This window comes from Mobula birostris, chromosome 9 (genome assembly GCF_030028105.1).
Source record: "Mobula birostris isolate sMobBir1 chromosome 9, sMobBir1.hap1, whole genome shotgun sequence".
In the NCBI taxonomy this organism is placed as follows: Eukaryota; Metazoa; Chordata; class Chondrichthyes; order Myliobatiformes; family Myliobatidae; genus Mobula; species Mobula birostris.
Genome location: NC_092378.1, coordinates 111,120,885 through 111,145,001, shown reverse-complemented (window position 1 = coordinate 111,145,001; position 24,117 = coordinate 111,120,885). Strand labels below are relative to the sequence as shown.

The window sequence follows — 24,117 nt, the reverse complement described above, 5'->3', positions numbered from 1 at the left end:
CTGCCTCTCTTCTAAAAATGGTCTGCCTTTATTGTTAGATCCCGAGGGTACTCCTCTATCCCCTTCCCCCGCAACCTGTTTCTCCACCATCTTTTGCAACAGCAGGGACAGGTAGAATGCACTAGTATTTGTGTACTCAGGGTTCAAAGTTCAAAGTAGACTTATTATCAATGTACATATATGTCACCATATACAACTTGAGATCTTTTTTTTGCAGTAATTACAAGAAACACAATGAAAGCAATGAAACACTATACCTAACAAGGTGGACAAAGAATCAATGTGCAAATACAAAATGATAGAGAAAAAGAGAAATAATAATAACTAAACAATAAATATCAAAAACATGAGATGAAGAGTCCTTGAAAGTGAGTCCATAAGTTGTGGGAACAGTTCAGTGATGGGGCAAGTGAAGCTATCCCCCCGGTTCAAGGGCCTGATGGTTGAGGAGTAATATCTGTTCCTGGACCTGGCGGTGCTCATCCGAGGCACCTGTACCTTCATCCTGATGGCAGCAGCGTGATGAGAGCATGGCCTGGATGGTGGGTGGCCTCGATGACGGATGCTGTTTTCCTGCGAGATCACTCTGTGTAGGTGTGCTCAATGGTGGGGCTTCACCAGTGATGGACTGGGCCGTATTCATTACTCTTTGCAGGCTTTTCCGGACAACTGCCCGAGGACGGGTCCTCTGAAATGATAACACTGAGGGATTTGAAGCCACTGACCTTCTACACCCCTGAGCCCCCAAAGAGGACTGGTTCATGGACCTCTGGCTTCTTCCTCCTGAAGTCAACAATCATCTCCTTGACCTTGCTGGTATTGAGTGAGAGGCTGCTGCTGCAGCACCACTCAGCCAGGTTTTCAAACTCCCTCCTACATGCTGATTCGCCACCACCTTTGACTCAACCAATGACAGTGGTGTTGTCAGTGACTTAAATATGGCATTGGAGCTGTGTTTAGCCTCACAGTCAAAGGCATAAAATGAATACAACAACACTTGATGCAGCCACTCGCATCAGGATGAGGATTATGTCGCGTACTCTTCTCTCCCCTTTCTTTGCAGACTCGTACATCGTGGTCCAATGAATGAAATGCATTCCGATGAAATAGAGCATGAGCCAAGCCCCACCATATGCTCTAATGATGAGAGAACTCCACATGTTATTGCCTGCCTAGAAGAATAAGTTACAGGGAAATTAGTAATGGCGGTGGGGAGAGGTTTGAAATAGGATTACTCTTTGAACTGGCACTAATGAGCTGAATGGCCTCTTTCTATGTTATAAGGAAAGATATGAAAAATATGGAAAGAAAAATGCAGCAATCAAATTATAAAAATTTAACTGTACAATTTGCCTTAAATGGAATTTCATGGCTGAATAAGAGAGAGGGAGAAAAAGGTCTTCATTCAGAGTGTTGAAAATATAGAGAGCTATCAATGCTGAGATAAATATTTGAAGAGATGAGGACTGGTTATTGATGCAGAATGATGTAGATGAAAAGGGATGAGCTTCAAATGGACCATAAGTGCTATTGAGAACTTTTTGGGTCAAGTGGCCTGCTGGATTGCCTGTTGCTAAACAAGTAGTGGAACAAAAGCATCAACGTAATGGAGGCAAGCTTGAGTTAGCATGAAAGATTTCATTTATCATCGTGTGAATTCACTTCAGCTCCAAAATGACTGTACCTTATAAAACTTTATAAAAGGAATGAACTATGCAGCTGTGATAAAGGATTTGGCTATGAAATTCCCTGAGGTTTTCAGTAAACCTTGTGTACTACATAGGGCAAGGCATTTCTGGCCACAATTTCAGTGGAAGCCAATTCTGCGATATCTCTGCTCCAAATTCAATCCACCCAAGTTTCTCAGCATGTTTTCTTCCCCCAAAGGACCTACCTACCGTCTGTTAAAGTGTATGTAACTGCACTCTCAATCTAAGAGTATCCTAGGAGTATGTCTGTTGCTAGGATACATATGCACTGACAGCTTGGTTGTTAAATGCTACCACTGGGAAGGGTGTTTCACACCAATCTTTTTGTCCTTAAATTTGTTCCTGATTATCAGTGAGAGATCACTGAAAAATGGTCTCTCCACAAAACAGCACTCTCACCCAAGGGAAAGCACTTAAGCAGAAAGGATAGTAATTACGCATTTATCTGTGTAAATATTTAGAATGGAAGAGGTAGAAGAATAGCTAATAAAGATTGAGGGAGCTTTTAAAATCCCAGGAGTTATACACAACTCCCCCTACATTCCACTTACAATGCCAACGTAGACAATATTTTCCTAAGAACTTTGTGTAATGGTGTGTATTTCACTAGTTAACAGCACCCTTGTAAGTAACAAATATGAAGCACGTTTATGAATTTTCAATTACACTAAAACAATGTTCTGTTTCAGCCTAACATGGGTTATAAAAGGATCACATATTTAAAGATCACAGTGAAATAGCCCTGTAATTTTTTTGTGCTTTGTCATTTCCAGCATATACTGTTCTGTTCACCTCACATGCTGGCACTGAGCCATGCAGCTGTGACTTCAGGAACCTGATCAGAAACAGAATCAGGTTTAACATCAATGGCATACATCGTGAAATTCGTTGTTTTGTAGTGGCAGTACATTGCAATACATAATTATGAAAATGCTGCAAGAACTCAGCAGGTCAGGCAGCAACTGTGGAAATGAACAAAAAGTTGATGCTTTGGGCTGAGACCCTTCCTCAGGACTGGAAAGGAAGGGGCAAGATGCCAAAATAAAAAGATGTGGTGAGGAGGAGGATAGCTAGAAGGTGAAAGGTGAAGCCAGATGGGTAGGAAAGATAAAAGAGGATGAGAGGTGACCTGATAGAGGTGCACAAGATGATGAGAGGCATTGATCCTGTGGATGGTCAGACGCTTTTTCCCAGGGCTGAAATGGTTGGCACAAGAGGACACAGGTTTAAGGTGCTGGGGAGCAGGTACAGAGGAGATGTCAGGGGCAAGTTTTTTAACGCAGAGAGTGGTGAGTGCGTGAAATGGACTGCCGGCAACAGTGGTGGAGGTGAATACGATAGGGTCTTTTAAGAGACTTTTGGATAGGTACATGGAGCTTAGAAAAATAGAGGGCTATGGGTAAGCCTAGTAATTTCTAAGGTAGTGACATGTTCAGCACAACTTTGTGGGCCGAAGGGCCTGTATTGTGCTGTAGGTTTTCTATGTTTCTATAAAGGGCTGGAACAGAAGGAACCCGATAGGAGAGGAGAGTGGAAGAATGGGAAGGAGGAGGGGACCATTAGGCAGATGAGAAGAAGAGGGGAGGGAGTGAGGGGATCATTTTTTTACCGGAAGGAGAAATTGATACCAGTGCCTCCAGGTTGGAGGTTATCCAGATGGAATATAAGGTGTTGCTCCTCCACACTGAGGGTGGCTTCATCTTGGCACAAGTGGAGGTCATGGACAAACATATTGGAGAATGGAATGGGAATGGGAAATAAAAAGTTTGGCCACAGGGAAATTCCACTTTGAGGATGGAGCAGGGATGCTCAATGAAGCAGTCCCCCAATTTACGATGGGCCTGAACAAAATAGAGGAGGCCACATCAGGAGCACCAGACACACTGGATGACCCTAGCAGATTCGCAGGTAAAGTATTTCCTCACTTGGGAGTACTGAATGGAGGTGAATGGGCCACTTGCAGGGTTAAGTGCCAGGAGTGGGGAGGGACAAATGAACAAGGGAATCATAGAGAGACCGATCCCTGTGGAACGCGGGGGTGGGGGTGGGGGTAAAGATGTTTGGTGGTAGGATCCTTTTGAAGATGGTGGAAGTTGCGGAGAATTATGTGTTGGATGCAGAAGCTGGTGGGGTGGTAGGTAAGGATGAGAAACTCTATTTCTATTAAGGCGGCAGAAAGATAGGGTGAGAGCAGATGTTCAGGAAACGGGGGAGATGCGGTTGAGATCAAAAGCAGAACTTCCTGGTGGTCAAACATTTTAACTCCAATTCCCATTCTCTGAGGCCACTCTCAAGGTGAGGAGTAACACCTTATATTCCATCTGGGTAAGCTCTAACCTGATGGCATATCAATTTCTCCTTCCTGTTACAAAAAATTCCCTCCATCGCTCCTCTTCTACTCCCCCCTCTGGGCTCTTACCTCTTCTCATCTACCTATCACCTCCCCTGGGTCCCCTCCTCCTCCTCTTTCTCCTATGGTCCACTGTCCTCTCCTATCTGATTTCTTCTTCTCCAGCCATTTATCTTTCCAACGCACCTGGCTTCACCTATCACCTTCGAGCTATCCTCCTTCCCCTCCATCCAACTTTTTCCTTTGGCGTTTTCCCCCTTCCTTTCCCGTACTGAAGCAGGGTCTCCGCTCGAAACGTCAACTGCTTACTCATTTCCATGGATGCTGTCTGACCCGCTGAGCTCCTCCAGCATTTTGTGTGCATCTGCAGACTTCCTCATGTTTATACAAATACAATTAAATTAAATACCTAGTACAAAAAGAAAGGAAAAACCACACTGAGGTAGTGTTCAGTGTTCATTCAGAAACCTGATGATGGGGAAGAAGCTGTTCCTTTAGCACAGGGTGCGTGTCTTCAGGTTTCTGTAGCTCCTTCCTGATGGGAGCAATGAGAAGAGGGCATGTCCTGGGTGATGGGGGCCCTTAATGATGGATGCCACCTTTCAGAGGCATCGCCTTTTGAAGGTGTCCTCGACGCTGGGGAGGCTAGCTGCTATGCTGGAGAAGGCAGCTGGGAGAGGAGAGTGCTCCCAAGGTCTTGGAGAAACCTGGATAGGCTAGAATAAAACAGAATTGACATAGACAAGTTGCTCGTGCAAGGGCAGCACTGAGATCATCTAGTGCTACAGCCAAGTACTTCAGCCAGGGAGGTCTCTAAAGGGACAATTCTCCATGGATACCAACCCTGGTATCCTGGTTCTCTCAGGTATTCAGTGAGCTGCTCAAATGTATGTTTGTACATCCATAGTTAAAGCATCTACCTCAATATCAGAAAAAAATATCATTAAGTTGAACTAAAATAATCATAAGCCCTCTGTGGGGCTTAGAAGGATATGGGCCAAATGCAGGAAATTGGGATGTTGGGTGGGCACTTTGACCAGCAAAGGCTCATAGGGACAAAAGGCCTGTACTTGTGTGGTATTGCTCTATGACTCTTAAGAGTGTAATTGTGAGGTTTGTGGTAATTGATCATGGAGTAGGATTTATTGGGTATTAACATGTGGATTTCCAAATTCCATTCTCTCCCTCATCATTGCCAGGTGTGCTGGAAACAAATGTGCAGCCAAGACTGTGTGAGGGTGTGAGGGATGTCCTTTCATGATTCCACACCAAGGGAAGGTGGGGAAGCCTATGTGCCACTTCACAGAGATGTCACAATGACTGTAACATTAACCCAGCATTAAATGGAAACTAAAACTGGATTAGTTTCAGTGGAAGGAAAATCAGACAGGTTTGTTTCTATTCCTGCCAGAATTCCTTTCAGTTTCAGTCAGCCATTAAAATGAAAATTGCTCTCAAAATGTGATTCACTTTCATTAGAGTAATGAAAACAACCGTTGTCAAAAGTTTTTCAAACACACTGGATCAATTTCATTGAATCAGACAACTTGGTTATATAAAAATAAATATTCTGAAGTGCGCAAAGCTGTAATATTGATTTCTATTAATATTCTTAATGTTAACTTGGGATCATGAGGACAAGCAGATTACTAATAAACAAATTTAACTATCAAGACTCTGAAATTGATGGTAGTCTTGGCATGTTAAAAATAGCACTTTTAAAATTGCTTTCTAAATCAATAACTGTGACTCAGAGCTTATCCCTAGCACTTGAGAAGTGGTACACAGAGAGGAGTATTCAAAGTGCATCTACTTTTTAAGGCAAATTTCTACAGCTTGCCTCCAGCCACGTAGAATATAATTTAGGATGTTTCCTATTAATGAGAGATAGAAACATAGAAACATAGAAAATAGGTGGAGTAGGCCATTCGGCCCTTCGAGCCTGCACTGCCATTCAGTATGATCATGGCTGATCATCCAACTCAGAATCCTGTACCAGCCTTCCCTCCATACCCCCTGATCCCTTTAGCCACAAGGGCCATATCTAACTCCCTCTTAAATATAGCCAATGAACTGGCCTCAACTGTTTCCTGTGGCAGAGAATTCCACAGATTCACCGCTCTCTGTGTGAAGAAGTTTTTCCTAATCTCGGTCCTAAAAGGCTTCCCCTTTATCCTCAAACTGTGACCCTGTGAACTGTGATGTACTGAGAAAGCTAAAGGTTTATTTAATACAGCAGCATCCGCAATTGAGTTGTCTGCTACCATTATCACACTTCAAGATAGAGGCAAAGAAGATCTCTGATGAAAGGCTCATGTAGCAAGAGAGGATGAACCAAACACTTCACACAACTAAACAATATCACCTTTGGAGATTAGATACCATCCTGATATCAGCTGACAAGAACACAGACAAAATCTCCTATTGTTGAATATGGATGTATTTTATTCATTTCTGGGATGACCGCCCAGAACATCTCTAATTCTCTTTGACAAGGTGGTGCTGGGTTTCCTTCTTAAAACATAGCAGTCCTTCTGATGAAGCTATTTTCATCGTGTTGTTGAAGAGGGAGTTCCAGGACTTAGACCCAGCAAATAAAGGACCAGTGATATTCAGATAATTCTAAGGCACGATGGAAACAGCAGTCAGTAGTGGAGTCATGCACCTACTCCCCTGATCTTTGCTTGTTGAGTTCACAAGTTAGAGAAGGGCTGTCACAATAGTCTGAGCAACAACTTTTGCAAATTGTACACCCTAGAGCCACTCTGTGCAAATGGTGAAGAAAACAAATCTTTGGAGAGGTTAATGGATGCCAATCGCTCCCGTCCTCCCTCAGCTCTTTCACAAACACTGCTGCTCCCGCACTTACCATTCCATCTGCGGCCCTCCTTTCTCAGGCATCCAATCTTGTCTGCTGTTACTACTCCCGCACATTTTCCAATCATTCCCCTGTCAAGGATGAACCCAACCCTCTACCAAGATGAAATATATTTCAGTTAGGAACTATCAGAAGCTCCTGGGAGGCACTGGCCCTCTGGATGAAGCTTGCAAATACACAGATAGGAAGGTGAAATCCATGTCCTTGTACACCTGTTCACTGAGAACGGGTTTCGAACTTAACATCCACAAAGCAAAGCTCCTTAAATCAGTCTGCCCCTGCTATACAAACCGTCTTCTGACAATAAGTAGACTGTAACAATAAATAAACCATGGAAAATGAGGAGCTGTTTCTATAACTCAGGAGTCTGAGATCGGAAAAGGCAGATATCGAATGAAATTGGCCAGCATCTTCAGTGCACTAGTGGTCTTTGGCCACCTGATGAAAAGAGTGCTTGCAGATCATGACTTCAAACCTGACATAAGGGTCGTGGTCTACTGGGCAATTGTGATAGCTGTCCTCCCTTTTGTACCTGACACTAAGACTAGTGGGCACTTCAAGGTACTGCAGAGGTCCATCAGTACCAACGCAAATCCTGCAAACCTAAACCAAATCAAAATTGCAGGTATAGAAACCCAGATGAACTCATCTCTTTGTTTAAAATATTTGACAGAAGTGCAGCAACCTATGGATCAGTTGAAAATTTGGGCAGAGAAATGGCAGCTACAGTTTTGGGAGGTCAAATGCAAGAAGAAAGTACATAGTAAGTGAAACGTAAGCACAAGAGATTCTGAAGATGCTGGAAATGAGAAACACACAGCAAGTTCTGGAGGGACTCAGCAGGTCAAGCAGCATCTATAGAGTGAAGTCAACAGTCGATGTTCATCAGGACTTCAGGACTGGAAAGGAAGGAGAAGGAGGCAGGATAAGAAGGTTGGGGAGTAGGTGTACCAGGTGGTAGATGATGGATGAAACAAAGAGGGGGAAGAGGGTGGATGGGGATGAAGTAAGAAACCGAGAGGTGATAGGTGAAAGAAGTGAAGGGCTGAGGAAGGAAGGAATCTGAAAGGAGAGGACAGTGGACCACGGAAAAAATGGAAGGAGGATGGGCAGGCGTGAAGAGAAAGAGGTGAGAGGGGAACCAGAATGGAAAATGGAAAAAAGACAGAAGGGTGAAATTACCAGAAGTTTGAGAAATCAATGTTCACACAATCAAGTTGGAGGCTACCAGACAGAAGTCCAACTTGAGTGTGGCCTTATCGTGCAATACAGAAGGCCATGGACCATCATGTAGTAAAGGGAATGATCCTTAGGAACAACGATATACACTGAAATCTTAAGATGCAAGTCCAAAGCTCCATGAAAGTGGGAACACAAGTGGGCAGACTGGTAAAGAAGGTGTGTGACAAACTTGTCTTCATTGGTTGGTGCATTGAGTATAAAAGTTGGGAGGTCATGTTGCAGGTGTGTAAAACTTTCACCAGGACATATTTGGAGTACTGTGCAGTAAACATAGGTGTGGAGGATGGAGCAGAAGAGGTTTGGAATGGAGTATGTTAACTACAAATTTTCTCCGGAACAGTGAAAGTTGTGGGGTGACCAGACAGAAGTACATAAAATTAGATAGGTTAGACTGAGTCTTCTTCACAGGATGGAAATATCAAATACTAAGTTTAAGGTGAAAATTTGTGAGGCAAGCATTAGGTGTTGGAAAAACTCTGCCAGGGAATACGTAAGGAACAGATAGCAAATTTAAGAGGCATTTAGACAGGTACATGAGCAAGCAGGTAAAAGAGGGATACTCACCAGATGCAGGTAGATGGGATTAGTTTAGATTGGCATCATGGTCACTCCAGACATGGTGGGATGAGGAGCCTCCCCCTGTGCTGTATTGTTTTAGGTTTTGTTTAACGTTATGGCATTTTAACTCTGTTTCTATATTTTCAGAGATGCTGCCTGACCTGTTTTCAATCCTAACCATTTCTCCACATTTTGGACATTCCTGCCCTACAAAGGCATTCAAGCAACTTCGGTTGTGTTCAGAATTTTCTGGCAGGCACTTCTGTTTGTACCCACAGGGCAGACTGACATTGCAACTTCTGAACGAAGAACAGAGAGATATACGTATTCAAGTGCATGAATCACGAAATATTTTGCAGGCATGTAATTAAGAAGGCAAATAAAATAGAGCCATTTATTTGGAAAGGGTTGGAATTTAGAAATAGGGAAGGTTTTTTTCAATTGCACAAGATGAGTCCACACCTGGAGTATTGCACAATCTTTCCTTTAACCTAAAATAATTTGGATAATAGCATTGAAAGCAGTCCAAAATAGATTAATCAAGCTAATCCTAAAATAAGAATAACCAAGAAAGTTACGACTGTATTCCTTGCACTTTAGAGTAATGAGAGGATGACCATGTTGAGTAATATGAGGCAGGGTTCAGATGTTTTCACTAGGACAGTCGCGAACTAGGGTCATAGTCGCAAGGGACTGGTCATTTAGAACAGATGTTTGAAATTTATTTTTGTAGATGCTGGTGAATCGCTGGAGTTCGCAACCCCAGTGGGTTGTGGAGGCAGATCATTAGATATACAAGGATGGAGACAGGGATAACATTTAGGGAATTGAAAGCTACGGGGAACTAGCACAGAATAACTGCAGAGGAAAGTATAGATCAGCGATAAACTTACTGATTTGCAAAACAAGTTACTGGGACCTTACGGCTAGCACCTCCTCCGATTATCTTATGTCCCCTTGCAGTTGTTTCTGCCCCAGATAAATCCCCGCCAGGACGCGAGAACACAGCACCTGGGGCGGAACTATTCTACAGAAGGTGTTGGGGTGGGAGGACAGGTTTAAGTGTTACAAGAGGCGCCGGGTGTTCCCTTTTTCAGAGTCCGGGTGCTGGTAGGAAGGTGGCGGCGGATTTGGCGAAAGCTGCCAGCCACATCGCCGAGCCATGGCCCGTAAGAAGAAAGTCCGCGCCATCGCTGCTATGGCCCGCAAAGTGCGCGAGTACTGGGCGCTCAAGTCGCAGCCGCGGGACAGTGAGCGCTACGCCCTGGACTACGAGAACATGAGGCGGCCGTACAGCGGCAAGAAGCTGCCGGTGCTAGCGCACCGTGACATCCGCACCGAAAGTCGCCTCTTCCAGATCCTCAATCGCCTGCCCCTCTTCGGCATCGGCCGCCTCGTCACGAAAAAGTCCTGGCTCCATGCTTACGACGAGCCCTGCTACTGGGCCATCAACAAGGTCAAGGTGGATTACACCGCTCAGGTCAGCTGATCCCTACTCCGCCTTCGCTCTCACCCTTGCTTCTGACCCCTCCCCTACCTCGAACCCTTGCCTCTGATCTTCTGTCCTCTCATTCCCATCCCTTCCTCCGCTCCCTGCGTCTCCAGGTTCATGATAAGCCCAGCTACTGCATCAAAAACAAACTAAAAGTTAATTACATTGCACAAGTCAACCTTTCCACTCTCTTTCGTGCCACCCCCGTAACCCCTACCTTGCCTGTTGCAATCCGTTTACCTCCATTCTCTTTCCCTCCTACTCCTACAGGGATAGGCCATTTAGAACGGAATTGAGGAAAAACTTTTTCACCCAGAGAGTGGTGGATATATGGAATGCTCTGCCCCAGAAGGCTGTGGAGGCCAAGTCTCTGGATGCTTTCAAAAAAGAGATGGATAGAGTTCTTAAAGATAGTGGAATCAAAGGTTATGGGGATAAGGCAGGAACTGGATACTGATAGTGGATGATCAGCCATGATATCAGTGAATGGTGGTGCTGGCTCGAAGGGCCGAATGGCCTACCCCTGCACCTATTGTCTATTGATTACATCATTCATCTTCATTCACCCACATCTCTGTTTACTTTTTTTTAATATAATTTTTATTGAGTTTTCGAAATGATTACATAGAATGATAATATCTACCCTCCCTTCTCCCCTTAACCCTTCCTCCCAATATATACCCCTACTTGGGAAAAAAAAAAGAAAGAAAGAAGAACTGCCTGGATATAGGAAAGTTTCCACATGCTCCATGGGATTCAAAGTAAATTTAGTATATATATTTATTACTCCATTTACTTTGACTCACCTGCCTCCCTTTTCCAGTTACCCTATTTTTATTACTGTTTCCTCGGCTCAGTCTAGCTTTGCCCTGGTCTGCTGGTTGCAATTCTGTCCGAAGCCTGTGACTTCGGTTCAATCAAGAGTCAGGTATTTGGGTTTGGGTCAAATAATTGGAATTGTAAATGTCTAGTCAATTGGGCCATTATGGAGCCTGCTCTGCTCTATCAAAACAATTTATTACTCCCAAAGATTCACTTGGAAATTAAAGATGATGCACAACATGAGAAGCACACAAAATGCTGGAGGAACTCAGCAGGCCAGGTGGCATCTATAGAAAAGACTAAACAGTCGAAGTTTCAGGCTGAGATCCTTCATCAGGACTATGAAAAATAAGATAAGTTAGAGTAAGACGGTGGGGGGGGGGAGGAAGTACAGGGTGATGGGTGAAACCAGGAGGGGGAGGGGTGAAGTAAAGAGCTGGGAAATTGATTAGTGAAAGAGATAAAGGGCTGGAGAAGGGCGAATTTGATAGGAAAGGGTAGAAGACCATGGAGGAAAGGGAAGGGGGAGAGGCACCAAATGATAATGGAGTTTACCATGAAGAACAGCAGGCAGGAACTTTCATCCTCACTAATTATTGATACCTTTCAGTTGTTTTTGCTGGTTCCCTTCCTTCACTCAATTTATTTCTCAGTGAGCTGTTGACCTTTAGGCATCCCTTACCTTGGATGCTGAACCTTTCAGGTTTGTTACCAATACCTAACATCTCAACAAAGCTGCCATAGCACCTCTATCTGGGTGCTTTTCCTAATAAACATGCAAATATATTGTACAAATCAACAGCTATTATTTCTAGAATTCCATCTGAGTACCTTCAATACATTTTCTTCCCATGCCACAATGTAGAAACAGCTTGAATCTAAGTCCAAATGACTTCAACTACGATGATTAAATGGCACCTTACCCCTTCATACTAAATGTCTTGGTAGCTCTCGCTGTCCAGCTGAGAGAAAGAGTGTTCACTCTTATCCATCTGAATGTAATCAGGAATCTTGTATAATTATTCCTCCTCCTGCTCAAGAGACCTTGTCTTCTGTTTCATCTCTACATGCTCTTGGCAAAATCATGATAAATGATCTTCAGAACCAGACAGTTCACAACCTTGGTGAACAATTTGATCCATTTCATTGACTCCCTCTCTCCCCCACCCCGGTTTAAATTATCTTAATCGTAAAATTCTTAACCTATATTTGATTGCTAAATGGCCTTTTCCTTCTACGTTTCCTTTGTGAGGCCAATATGACTGATGTCTACAGCTTTCATTTCACCATTTGTATTTAGTTTATCAATCATCTAGAATTTAACCTCTGCAACCTTTAACATCTGCATTCCCAAAGACTTACCATTAAGCAGCTGTTGGTCAGTTGTCCTGCAATTTCCTCCTTTGACACAATGTTAGTTTTTGTTTGATTTTGCTTGTGTTTTCTGACAGTGCTACTATATTGACAAACCAATAACAGGACATCTATCTTCTGTTTGGTTGTACTCTTCGATCTTTCCTATGTGCTTATAATGTTTCTATTTTGGGATGTTTTCTTTTATATTCAATAGGAGGTGTTACAATATTTGTTTCAGGAAATGATAACACATTTTAACACTTGTAAATCCTGTTGAACAACAAATGTGTCGCAGAGGAATAAAAACTGAAAGAAGCAGAAGTTATTTTTATGCAATAACAATTTGACAATGTGGAATACTCAACACTTTGGCGTGGGACAAGAAGAGTTTTTCTAAATTATTGGATATTATTCCTAATTATACCACAACACATTTTCATTTCACCTTTTTGAGATGTTTTGTGGTATTCTAATAAATTATAGGGTGAATCCAGTTAGTTTAAAGAGAGCATGGGAACCTGGACCATAGTGAGTTGCAGACAAGTATGAGAGAGACGTCACCAGAAGAACCACCAAAATTCAATACCAATCCCTAGGTTTCAACATAAAGCATGTGCATGGTTGAAATGCAAAATTGATGTCCTAAGACATAATTAAGTTCCTGTCATTTGCTTCAAGCAGATAAATGGTCAAAGTCCAAAAGATTGGTTTACATGCAGGACATAGAGTATGTATAGATCTACTTTGCTGTAAGTTTACAGTATTCACATCTTTGCAATACACACAAAATGTTCGAGGAACTCAGCAGGGCAGGCAGCATCTATATGGAAAAAAAGTAAACAGTTGACGTTTCAGGCTGAGACCCTTCATCAGGACTGGAGAAAAAAAGATGAGAAATCAGAGTAAGAAGGTGGGGGGAGAGGACGAAGAAGTACAAGGTAGTAGGTGATAGGAAAAACAGGGAGAGGGGTGAAGTAAAGCTGGGAAGTCGATTGGTGAAAGAGATAAAGGGCTGGAGAAGGGGGAATCTGATAGGAGAGGACAGAAGGCCATGGACGAAAGAAATGAGGGAGGAGTACCAAAGAGAGGTGATGGGCAGCTAAGGGGAGGGGAATGAGGAATGGTGAAGGAGAGTAGTGAGGAGCAATTACTAGAAGTTCAAAAAATCAATATTCATGTCATCTAGTTGGGGCTTCCCAGACAGAATATAAGGCGTTGCTCCTCCAACCTGAGTGTGGTCTCATCGCAGTAGTGGAGGAAGCCATGGACTGGCATGTTGAAATGGGAAGTGGAATTAAAATGTGGCCACTGGGAGATCCCGCTTTTTTGATGGACTGAGCTTAGGTGCTCAGCGAAACAGTCTCCAAATCTACATTGTATCTCACCAATATACAGGAGGCCACACTGGGAGCACTGGATACTGTAGATGACTCCAACAAACTCACAGGTGAAGTGTTGCCTCAACCTGGAAGGACTGTTTGGGGCCCTGAATGGTAGTGAGGGAGAAGGTGTAGGAGCAGGGTGGAAGTTGAAGGCAAAGTTGATAAAGTTGATAAGCTCAGTATGGATGCAGGAAGCGTTGGAAAGTTGGGGAGTGATACCAGTGCAGGCTTGGAACATAGATTGTTCCACGTGGCCGACAAAAAGGCAGACATAGCTGGGACCATGCCAGTACCTGTAGCTACACCTTTTGTGTGAAGGAAGTGGGTGGAGCCGAAGGTGAAATTATTGAGAGTGAGGGCCAGTTCCGCCAGATGGAGGAGAGTGGTGGTGGAGGGGAACCGAAAGAAAGTGAGCTTTGAGGCCTTCCTGATGGGGGATGGAGGTGTATAGGGACTGGAAATCCATAGAGAAAATGAGATGATCGGGGCCAAAAACTTGAAATCATTGATAAGATCAAGAGCATGTGAAATGTCGCAGTTGTAGGTAGGAAGGGACTGAACCGGGGGGATAAAACTGAGTCGAGGTATTCGCACCTTTGTTCATTTACATTATTAACTGCTTAACCTTGTTGAAATGATGTACAGTAATTGTGCATTTTAAAAGAACCACTCATTCCTTCCTGGTTTTGCAGTGGTTATTATTAACATGGCAATACATTGCCAACCACAACATTTGTTAGAAGCTGAAGTATTTTCTCAGTATCTGCAAACTGAATGATGGTTTCTGACAAGGACCTGACATAAATTCCCTTCTGAACAACTTGAACTGTGTCTCAATGATCTAATTGTTTTTGCTGTCTACCTGTAAGGGTGCAAACATGGACAAACACATTTTATGTTTTCACTAGTTAAACCATAACAATAAGATTTTGAACAGGGTAAAAGTTGTTTAATACATAGAATATGTACGATACACTGTGCAAAAATGAACATTTTGATACACTAAGCACATGTCAACACATTTAGTAGAAATCACCTCCCATCTACAACATGTAAATCTATCAGTTTAACTTATTGTTCCTTTGTTTCAGCTGCAGGTTTAATTTTTTCACTAGCATGAGTAGATAATTTTCTTATGCATTTCATTAGATTTTCTGACTATTGTCTTTGGGTGTGTTTCGATTATACTTTTCCTCCTTTCCCAGCCTTGCAAATAGAAATTTGCATTGTCCATTCTTAAAAGGGTTTCACAATTTCATGAATTCTTAAGTTATTCCTCAGCTTTCTCTAGAGAGAGACCCAGACTTTTTTCCTTCATTGTTTGTCTTGGAGTTGCAATGCCCAAGTGTCTGTATCCACATAGGCCAAGGTGGTTGTTTCCTGTAAATTCCATGCTAACAGAATCTGAGCTTGAGAATTAGTACAATAGCACTGGTGGTGTTGATCGTTCCCCTTCATCTTCACCCATCCCCTTTGTATAGTGATAGTCATGAAGTTACACAGAACATAACAGTATCCGTTGGTTCCATGCTGACCAAGATTTCTACCTGAGAGCCCATATCTACAAACCTTTCCCAGCAAGGATCTTGCAGTATTGATTATCATGATTGATGAAGTAAAGTCATTTTTGTAAATTAATTATTTTTCAACATTAGCTCAATCTTGAAACACTGACTTATGTAATTGTAAACATCTTTTCAAGGTACAGCAGCAAAAAAGGATCTGAAAGGGAATGTTTTATCAATTCTCCCATTTATATATTGATGTATTTGCACACAATAACGTAAGTCAACAAATACGTCAGCATATAGATGATAGATTTGATGTAGCATACCTCTCACATTCAGTTTGTCCATTTCCAGTGACTGGAAACCTTGCTTCCTCAGATTTCTGTCTGAAAAACTATTATGCGGCAATGTCATTGAATTTGTTTCAATATATAGTCAGAAAATCTACACACTGTGACTAACAATGATAATGGAATGAACTCTTAGCAGAGAAGATCTCCCTGAAGCGTTTTCTGTACTGATGTGAAAATAAAATGTTACATACTTCAAGAATAACCATTTTGTCAAAATGTACAGGCAGTGTATTTTACTTCCATTTTAAAAAATGTTTAAAGTGACCCTATTCAGGAAAAATGCTGGATGTTGCAATGGAAGAACATTACTGTCTATCACCTTCTGCACATAATGCCTAACTTACCAAGTATTTCCTGCTATTATTTATAAAAGGATACAATAAAGTATTAAAACAGAAATAGACTACTGTGGGTGGATTTTACAGATCAGACAGTAGCTGCGCAGAAAAGTTGATGTCTTGGGTCAGTAGTGTTTCTTCAGAATGGATCTCCAAGATTTAGTCGTTACCGAGATGGTATTTCAACTGAAATCCAAATCACACTTTTTACTGTAAGTTTTAGGTTAGTTTTCATGTTATGTGCATGCAAGCTTGGAGGATAGATATTATATTGAATAAAACAATCGGAACCTGAGAGTAAATTATAGAAAGTGAAAAGGGTGATTGACGGCACTTATTCCTGCTAATCTCTACCTTGTTGGATTTTATTTCCTAGTTTTTAATTAATATTCCCACTGACATAACTCTTACTGCCTGGTGCCTTGCAAATGATCACAAAGATATTCTAATAGTAAAGAATTAAAACTGTTGCGGTTACTGCAATTAAGTTTATGTTTCTCCCTACAGGATATGGACCATGGAAAAGCATGGGGAGTGTTAACATTCAGAGGTAAAATTTTGTTGCATTTTAATGAGAACTCTAAAACCACATTAATCTACAACTGTACAGGAAGATGCATATAGAGCGGATGGACAGAGTGAGGAATTTATGCAAAAGATACATAAGGGAGAGCGAGGTCCTGTCCTGTCTAGCCACAGGCGAGGTCCCAAAGGACAGATGAGTGCCTAATGTTCTACCTATACGTAAGAAGGGAATGAGGGGAAATTGGTGAGCCTCACGTCAGTTGCAGGGAAATTGCCGGAGGAAATTCTTGGGGATAAGGTATGAGCAGTTGGAAACCCTTAGCCTAATTAGGGAGAGCCAGCTTGGCTTTGATCGGGGCGGGTCGTATCTGACCAACTTGATTGAGTTATTTGACAAAGCGATGAGCGAGACTGATGAGGGTAGGGCAGTGGATGTAGTCCACATGGATTTTAGTAAGGCATTTGACCAAGTCTCTCATGGGAGGCTAACTCAGAAGATCAGGATGCATGGGGTCCATGGCAAATTGGCTGTTTTTGTTCAGAACTGGCTTGCCCATAGAGGGTAGTGGTTGAAGGGACTTATTTAAGCTGCAAGTCTGTAATCAGTGGTGTTCTGCAGGGATCTGTGCTGGGACTTGTACTATTTGTGATGAATATAAATAACCTGGATGAAAATGGAGAAGGGTGGGTTAGTAAGTTTGCGATGATACCACAGTTGGTGGAGTTATGGATAGTGTAGAAGACTGGCAATGAATACAGCACAATACAGATCAGTTGCAGATATGGGCAAAGAAATGGTAGATTGAGTTTAACATAAATGTGAGGTATTGCAGCTTGGTAGAGCAAATGACAGGAGACAGTACACTGTTTAGAGCAAGATCCTTGACTGTGTTGCTGAACAGAGAGATCTTGGGATCGAAGTTCATAGCTTCTTGAAAGTGGCTCTGCAGGTTGATAAGGTGATTAAGAAGGCTGATGGAATGCTTGCTTTTATTAGTTGCTGTATTGAGTTCAAAAGTCACAAGGTCATGTTGTAACCTTACAAACTTCAGTTCTGGTTGACCCACTATAGGAAGGATGTTGAGGCTTTGGAGAGGATGCAGAAGAGGTTTACCAGGATGCTGCCTGGTTTGGAGGGCATGTGCTATCATGAGAGGTTGGATAAACTTGGGTAGTTTTCCCTGGAGCACCAGAGGCTGAGGGGAAATCTGATACAGATTTACAAGGTTATGAGAGGCATCCATAGAGTAGACAAAGGGTATCTGTTTCCCAGGTTTGAAATGTCTAATACCAGAGGGCATACATTGAAGGTGAGAAGGGGTAGGTTCAAAGAGGATGTGAGGGGTAAGTTTTTTTTTAACTTGGTGAGTGGTGATGCCTAGAATGTGCTGCTTGATATGGTGGTAGAGGCAAATATATTAGAGGCATTTAAGAGACGTTTGGATAGGCGCGTGAATGTGAGGCAGATGGAGGAAGATGGATGTTGTGTAGGTAGGAGGGATTAGTGTTTGGAAGTTTTAAAAATCTGTTTTTTAGCTGGTGTGGGCTGAATGGCCTGTTCCTGTGCTCTGCTATTCCATGTTTCTATTTTGATCGGAGTTATTTGTTGGATAGAAAAGTGTAAAGTCATCAAAACAGTAACTTTCTTAAAGGACAAAAGCAGCATTTCAGAAAACATGAAGAATTAAGTTAATATACTTTAATATTGCAGCTGATAGAGTAGGTGTTTAATTTTTGGGTTTGAGTAACTTAATCCTATTAAGATTCTTGTGTTCAGTGAAGCGGGTTAAATCTCTTGTTCTCTCACATCTAGGGAAGACTGAGAACACCGTTAAAGAAATGGACAAAGTCATGTACCATGATTGGCGTTTGATACCGAAACACGAGGAAGAAGCTTTCAAGAGCTTCACCCCAACTCCTGAGGTGACTATCCGCTATGTCCCTTATCCTCCTTTGCTCCGTGCCATGATACTGGCTCAGAGAGAGAAAGTGGAGGAACCTACAGGAGAGGAGCCCATGATTGACCTGCAGAGAATTCGACACTTTCCAAAGGACTATTTTAAAAATTTGGACTTGAAGAAACAACCTGAGGGTACCCCAGTGTAATAAAACTATATCACTCTGAGATATTAATGGACTAAAATGCCTTTTTTTTATTGCTAATGGACATGCTAGTCATGCTTAATAAAATTAAATTTTGTATCAAGGTGTAAGTTCTAAATGGAATGCATAACATTGAAGGCAAGAAAAGGACAAGTGTATCACCAAACAGTCATCACACACAATATGCCTGGAACATTAGAATTAGATACTTACAGATGGAAAAACAACTTGGTTCGGTTTATGATGGTTGCAACAATGAAACCAGTGACTAGGAAGTAAGATTTGTAATGAAGTTGAAAACCGGTGTATTTGGCCATCTCAACAATTGGGAGGAATTTTCTACTTCTGTAGTCATAGATTTTGGATTCCACTAGATGGGGCTATAACTCTGTTTCAGCGGTCCAAAAGCTGGAGCCTATAATATTAAAAGATGGTAACGTTTTTAACAATGTTGGTCATACAGGACATTGATATTATGATGCAGTAATTGTTCAGGAATTGGGATATCTGATAATACTTGCAATGCATGGTTTCATTCTTTAGTTCAAATAAGAAACCAGTTTGTACCCCTGTGCACCAAATATGAAGTTGTTTTTTTAACGCAAACGTGTTGTTTCTTGTCATTTAACTATATACATATTATTACCATATAATATGTATAGAAAAAAGACATCTCTTTGAAACAGGATGTAAAGCACAGTAGTACACATAACACACATAGTACATGATAACTTATGAAGGTAAGGATAAAATCTACAGATGAATTGTGCATAAATAGTGAGCTAAAGTGTATTAATATTAAATATAGTAAGGTACAGAACAGATTAGCCAGTGTCACTTCGAATACAACGTGTCAGGGAGTTCAGAACTCTGACGGCCTGGAGGAAATAACTTTCTCATTCTAACCGTTCTTGTTTTTGTGCATCGGAGTCTTCTGCCTGATGGTAGAAAGTCAAAGAGGATGCTGGATGGATGGGTGGGATCCTTAATAATACTAAGGCCCTGCGGATGCAGTGCTCCTGATAAATGTCCTGATGGATGGTAGGGAGACTCCAATGATCCTCTGAGCTGTTCTCACAGTCCTTTGTAGGGACTTCTGGTCTGATGCTCAACTGCTCCCATACCAGATGGAGATGCAACTTATCAGTACGCTCTCAATGGTGCTCCTATAAAATTCAATTAAAATGGGCGGTTGGGGTTGGGGTGGGGAAAGCTTGCTTGCCACAATCTTCTTTGGAAGTAGAGGCGCTGCTGTGTCTTCTTGTTCAGAGAGGTAATATTAAGGGACCGGGTAAGGTCATCGGTGATGTGAACTCCCAGGAACATGGTGTACTTAACTCCCTACGGAGTAGCCATGTATTTGCCGAGGGGGATGGCTCGTCTGCCCCTTCCTGAAGTCCACAATGATTTCCTCGGTCTTCTCCACACTGAGGCTTAGGTTGTTATCACACCAATCCACCAGTCACTCCACTTCCTCTCTATACTCTGTCTCTTCATCGTCTTTGATAAGGCCTGCCATTGTTGTGTCATCTGCAAACTTGCTAACACAGTTTGAGCTGATCAAAAGCAAATAATCTTTTCTTGTTCCTTTTTTAGAATGTATGTATGGCTGACAAAACTAGTACTTATTGTCTGTTACTCATTACCAGTAATTATTTACCTGTAAAATGGCAATGAGTCACTTTCACGAAGTACTGCATTCCTTCTGGTGAAGGTAATCCCAGAATGCTGTTGGATAGGGTATTGTAGATATAGAAGCAGCAATGACAAAGGAAAAGTGAGGTATTTCTAAGTTATGATGATAGGTGATCTGGAGAGGAAATTACAGGGAAAATGTTCCCTTGCACCACACAATTGGCTGCCAATAACCATCTTCAATAAAAATATCTATTCACCTTTTCAATGCCCTCAACAGTGTTATCATCTCCACCTTTCACCTTATGATAACCATCTTGTGTGTTACCATTGATCAGAATTGTAACTAGGCAAGTCAAATATCTATAGCAAGTTAGGTTCTGGAAATTCTATGACAAATGACTGACTCACGCAAGTCTTTTCATCATCTACAAACCATAAGAGAGTGGTAGAATACTTTCCACTTACCTCATTGAATGCATCCCTATAACATAAAAGAAACTCAAAAACACCCAGAACAAAACAGTGCACTCGATTAGATCACCATTCACTTCATTACCAGTGCCTCATGGCTGCCGGCTATTGCTGTGCATTGCAGTTACTCACTGAAAATTCTATAACCACACCCGAATCTGTGGGATCTTCCAAGTTTGAGATGGTGCTACTGAGGACGAATGGCAACTTCCTGCTGGTTCTCAAAGCAAAAGATACAACTAAGTACTTTGAACTTTGAAAAAGTAGGAAGACACAGGCGGAAGGTGCATGGCAATGTCAAAATTTCCTCCCAAGCCATGTGCAATCTGGCTCCATCATGGTTCCCTTGGTCAATATCTGGCTTAGAAATATATCATTGTTCCTTTGGTTAATATCCTGAAACTCCCTACTTGTGTGAATGTATTGACTACAAAGATAACAATGTTCAAGAAAGCAAAGCTCCTCAAGTACATTAAGCGTTGGATATCCTAGGGATATGTGAATGAATTGAAAAGAAAAATTTACAGCCTAGCTGTGTTGTAAATATAAATTAAAATATCAAATTCTGTTTTTCCATGAAGTCAGTTTTAAATCTAATCTGAGAACAGTTTCAGACTACAGTGACCAATCTGAACTTTTACAGTTTCTACTTCTGACGAATTGAACTGTATTTTTTTTCACAAAATTTCCCAACGGAAGATAATAACAGCTCAGAATTTCCTAATGTAGCAAGCCTTTTGCACTCACTATGTACTACAGCAAATGGTCTTTGCAAAACCATTTTAGCCCTCATTGCAGAGCATAGCTCATTAAGAAGCAAGATTAAACAAGCTCTATTCACTGCAGGACAACAGACAATTGTCTAAGCCACATATTCAGAATAACTGGAGATCCAACAGACTTCAGGTGTTGGAACTGGAGCAGCAATGTACTGGAGGAACTTAGATCTAGCAGCGTCCGTAGGAGGAAACGAATCGTGGATGTCTCAGGTTGATATACTCCACCACGGCTCATCAGCCAGCTGTCAAACATGCCAATAATATTTGGGAGTTTCTGACTGCATAGACATATCTGCTTACAGAGTCATGCATTACAGGAACAGGCCTACTAGATCACCAAGTCTACACCAACCATCAAGCATTCATTTCACTAATCCCATTTTATTCTCCCCAGATTCCCAGCAACTGTGCAAAATTTTACCTCTCATGAATACAAAATGGAGCAATTTATTGTTGCCAATTAATTCAACAATCAATTTGTCTTTAAGGATGTGGAAATAAAACAGAGCTCCCTGGAAAATGCAGTCACAGGGAGTTTGGGCAAACTCTCCACTAACAGTATCTGAGGTCAGATTTGAACCTGTGTCACTGGACCTAATGAGGCAGTAACTTTACTCAATGCAGCCCTGTGCTGCCCTTGACTTTAAGAAATATTGAAAACTAAAGGCACTATTAAAGGTAACTAAACATAAAATAATGAATTTTGAAAAATAATAAACTGTGAAATAGCTACTAAACTATTTAAATTATTTAAATCAACTCAATTACTTAAAAGAATGCTAATTATTTTCTACTTGCTTGCTTGTAGCCATGCACCTCCATTGATGTGAATGCAGTTTTCACATTAGAGCATAGAACAATAGAGCACAGGAAATAATAAATTGCAATGCTGTGCCAAACCAATCAAATTAGTGAGCAAATCGCTAACTAAACTAATCTCTTCTGCCTGCATAATGTCCATATCTAATGTTTCTGCCTCTACCACCATCCCAGGCAGCACATTCCAGGCATCTGCCACTCTGTGTGAAAAAACTTGTCTCTCACATCTCCTTTGACATTACCCCCTCTCACCGTAAATGCATGCTGTCTGGAATTAGACATTTCAACACTAGGAAAAAGGTATTGTCTCTCTACTCCATCTATGTCTCTCACAATCTTATAAACCCCTATCAGATCGTCTCTTAGCCTCCACTGCTCCAGAGAAAACAAACCGTTTGTTCAACTCTCTAATCTGGGCAACACCCTGGTAAACTACTTCTACACCCTCTCCAAAGCCTCAACGTCCTTCCTATAATGAGATGATCAGAACTGTATGCAATATTCCAGAGGCAGCATAACTAGAGATTTATAAAGCTGCAGCATTAGGTACCACTCCCAAGTTTTGGGGAAATTGAAGAAAGTGCCACAAGAAGGTCAATGGTGGAGTAAAATCTGCAACACCCTGGAAAAGACCCCCATCAGAAACTCAGGATTTTGAATATGTTTTTATGGGTGTTCTAATCTACCAGCAGTTATCAGAAGAATCTGAACTAATAAGCAAAAAGAATAGCAGAGCTTCTTGATGTAAAATTTAATGGTTGATGGCAGATCAATATAAGGTGCATGACGACCAACTATTGAGTTGGAGTGTGAAGCAAAGAGACATGAAGTATACCCATTAAATTCCCATCCCCTTCCCAAAAAAACCTCAATTAATATCAAAAACTCTAATGGTTTTCAGAAAGTCAAATATGCACATATACATTACAAAGGCAGTAATAGCCTAACAAACTTTCCATGTTAAACCCTGTCTGTCATAAGAACTGCATTCAGGCAATATATGCTGCACCATTTCTTGACAAATGCACTCCCTACAAATGCCTGTGTCATGCACATTACTTCTGAACAATTGCTCAACTTAGTATGACCAATACGTAAATACATGTATAACTTTCTCTCTCCTTTTATACTCCTCTTCTAGTTAAGTTCCCACTATCCTCTGAATTTTATATAAATGCCATCCTTTCTTTTCCTTATCTTATCCCAACGTTATATTCCTGTTTCTCTTACCCACTGCATCATCATCAGCAGATAAGGATTTGGAAATGTCTGAGTGAACATTTAAGAAAATATCTTTAATCATAATATTAAAAATGAGTGGGCTACATACAGTCCACTATGGAGTCCAATTGCCTATCTCATGATCCTTGGCAAATGTTGTTTCCACCTTTATATCTTCCTGTCGCGTAAAAAATCTTGAATCCCGTTCTACTACCTATTCCCATTTTTTCAAGTTTTAGCAGCCACTGCGTGTCCATAATATACCATAAACTTTCTCTACATCAAAGAATATCTGATTCCAAACTTAACACTGAGTCCATGGTCATACTCCCTTTACAAAATCCAGATAGGTATACAGCTAATTTTCCACAAATGGCTATAACCATTTGTTCCATTATCTTACAAATATGTGAAGTTAACAAAATAGGTCTATAACTGAAAGGATCTGATTGATCCTTACCAGTTTTCAATATAGGGATAACAACTGCTAATATCCAGGAAGAAGAAAGTCACCCTTCAACCTATGTTGTATTAAAGAATTTTAAAACCAACATAAGTTTTGAACCTGGTAAC

The 24,117-nt window shown here is 41.5% G+C and overlaps 2 protein-coding genes across 2 annotated transcripts in view; one reads left to right on the top strand and one right to left on the bottom strand.

Moving 5' to 3' along the window:
- pla2g10 (phospholipase A2 group X) overlaps positions 1–8,958 on the bottom strand; it is a 39,105-nt gene extending 30,147 nt beyond the window's left edge. Inside the window, exon 1 of the mRNA XM_072268612.1 lies at positions 8,744–8,958. The gene's annotated coding sequence lies outside the window, so the exon portion shown is untranslated. The remainder of the gene's footprint in view (positions 1–8,743) is intronic.
- Positions 8,959–9,805: 847 nt separating this feature from the next.
- mrps34 (mitochondrial ribosomal protein S34) lies at positions 9,806–18,719 on the top strand. Its single transcript, XM_072268611.1, has 3 exons — positions 9,806–10,217; positions 16,496–16,538; positions 18,327–18,719. Exons 1-3 carry the CDS (start codon positions 9,900–9,902, stop codon positions 18,617–18,619), a joined length of 654 nt encoding a protein of 217 aa, XP_072124712.1. The 5' UTR covers positions 9,806–9,899; the 3' UTR covers positions 18,620–18,719.
- The last annotated feature ends 5,398 nt before the right edge of the window (positions 18,720–24,117 follow it).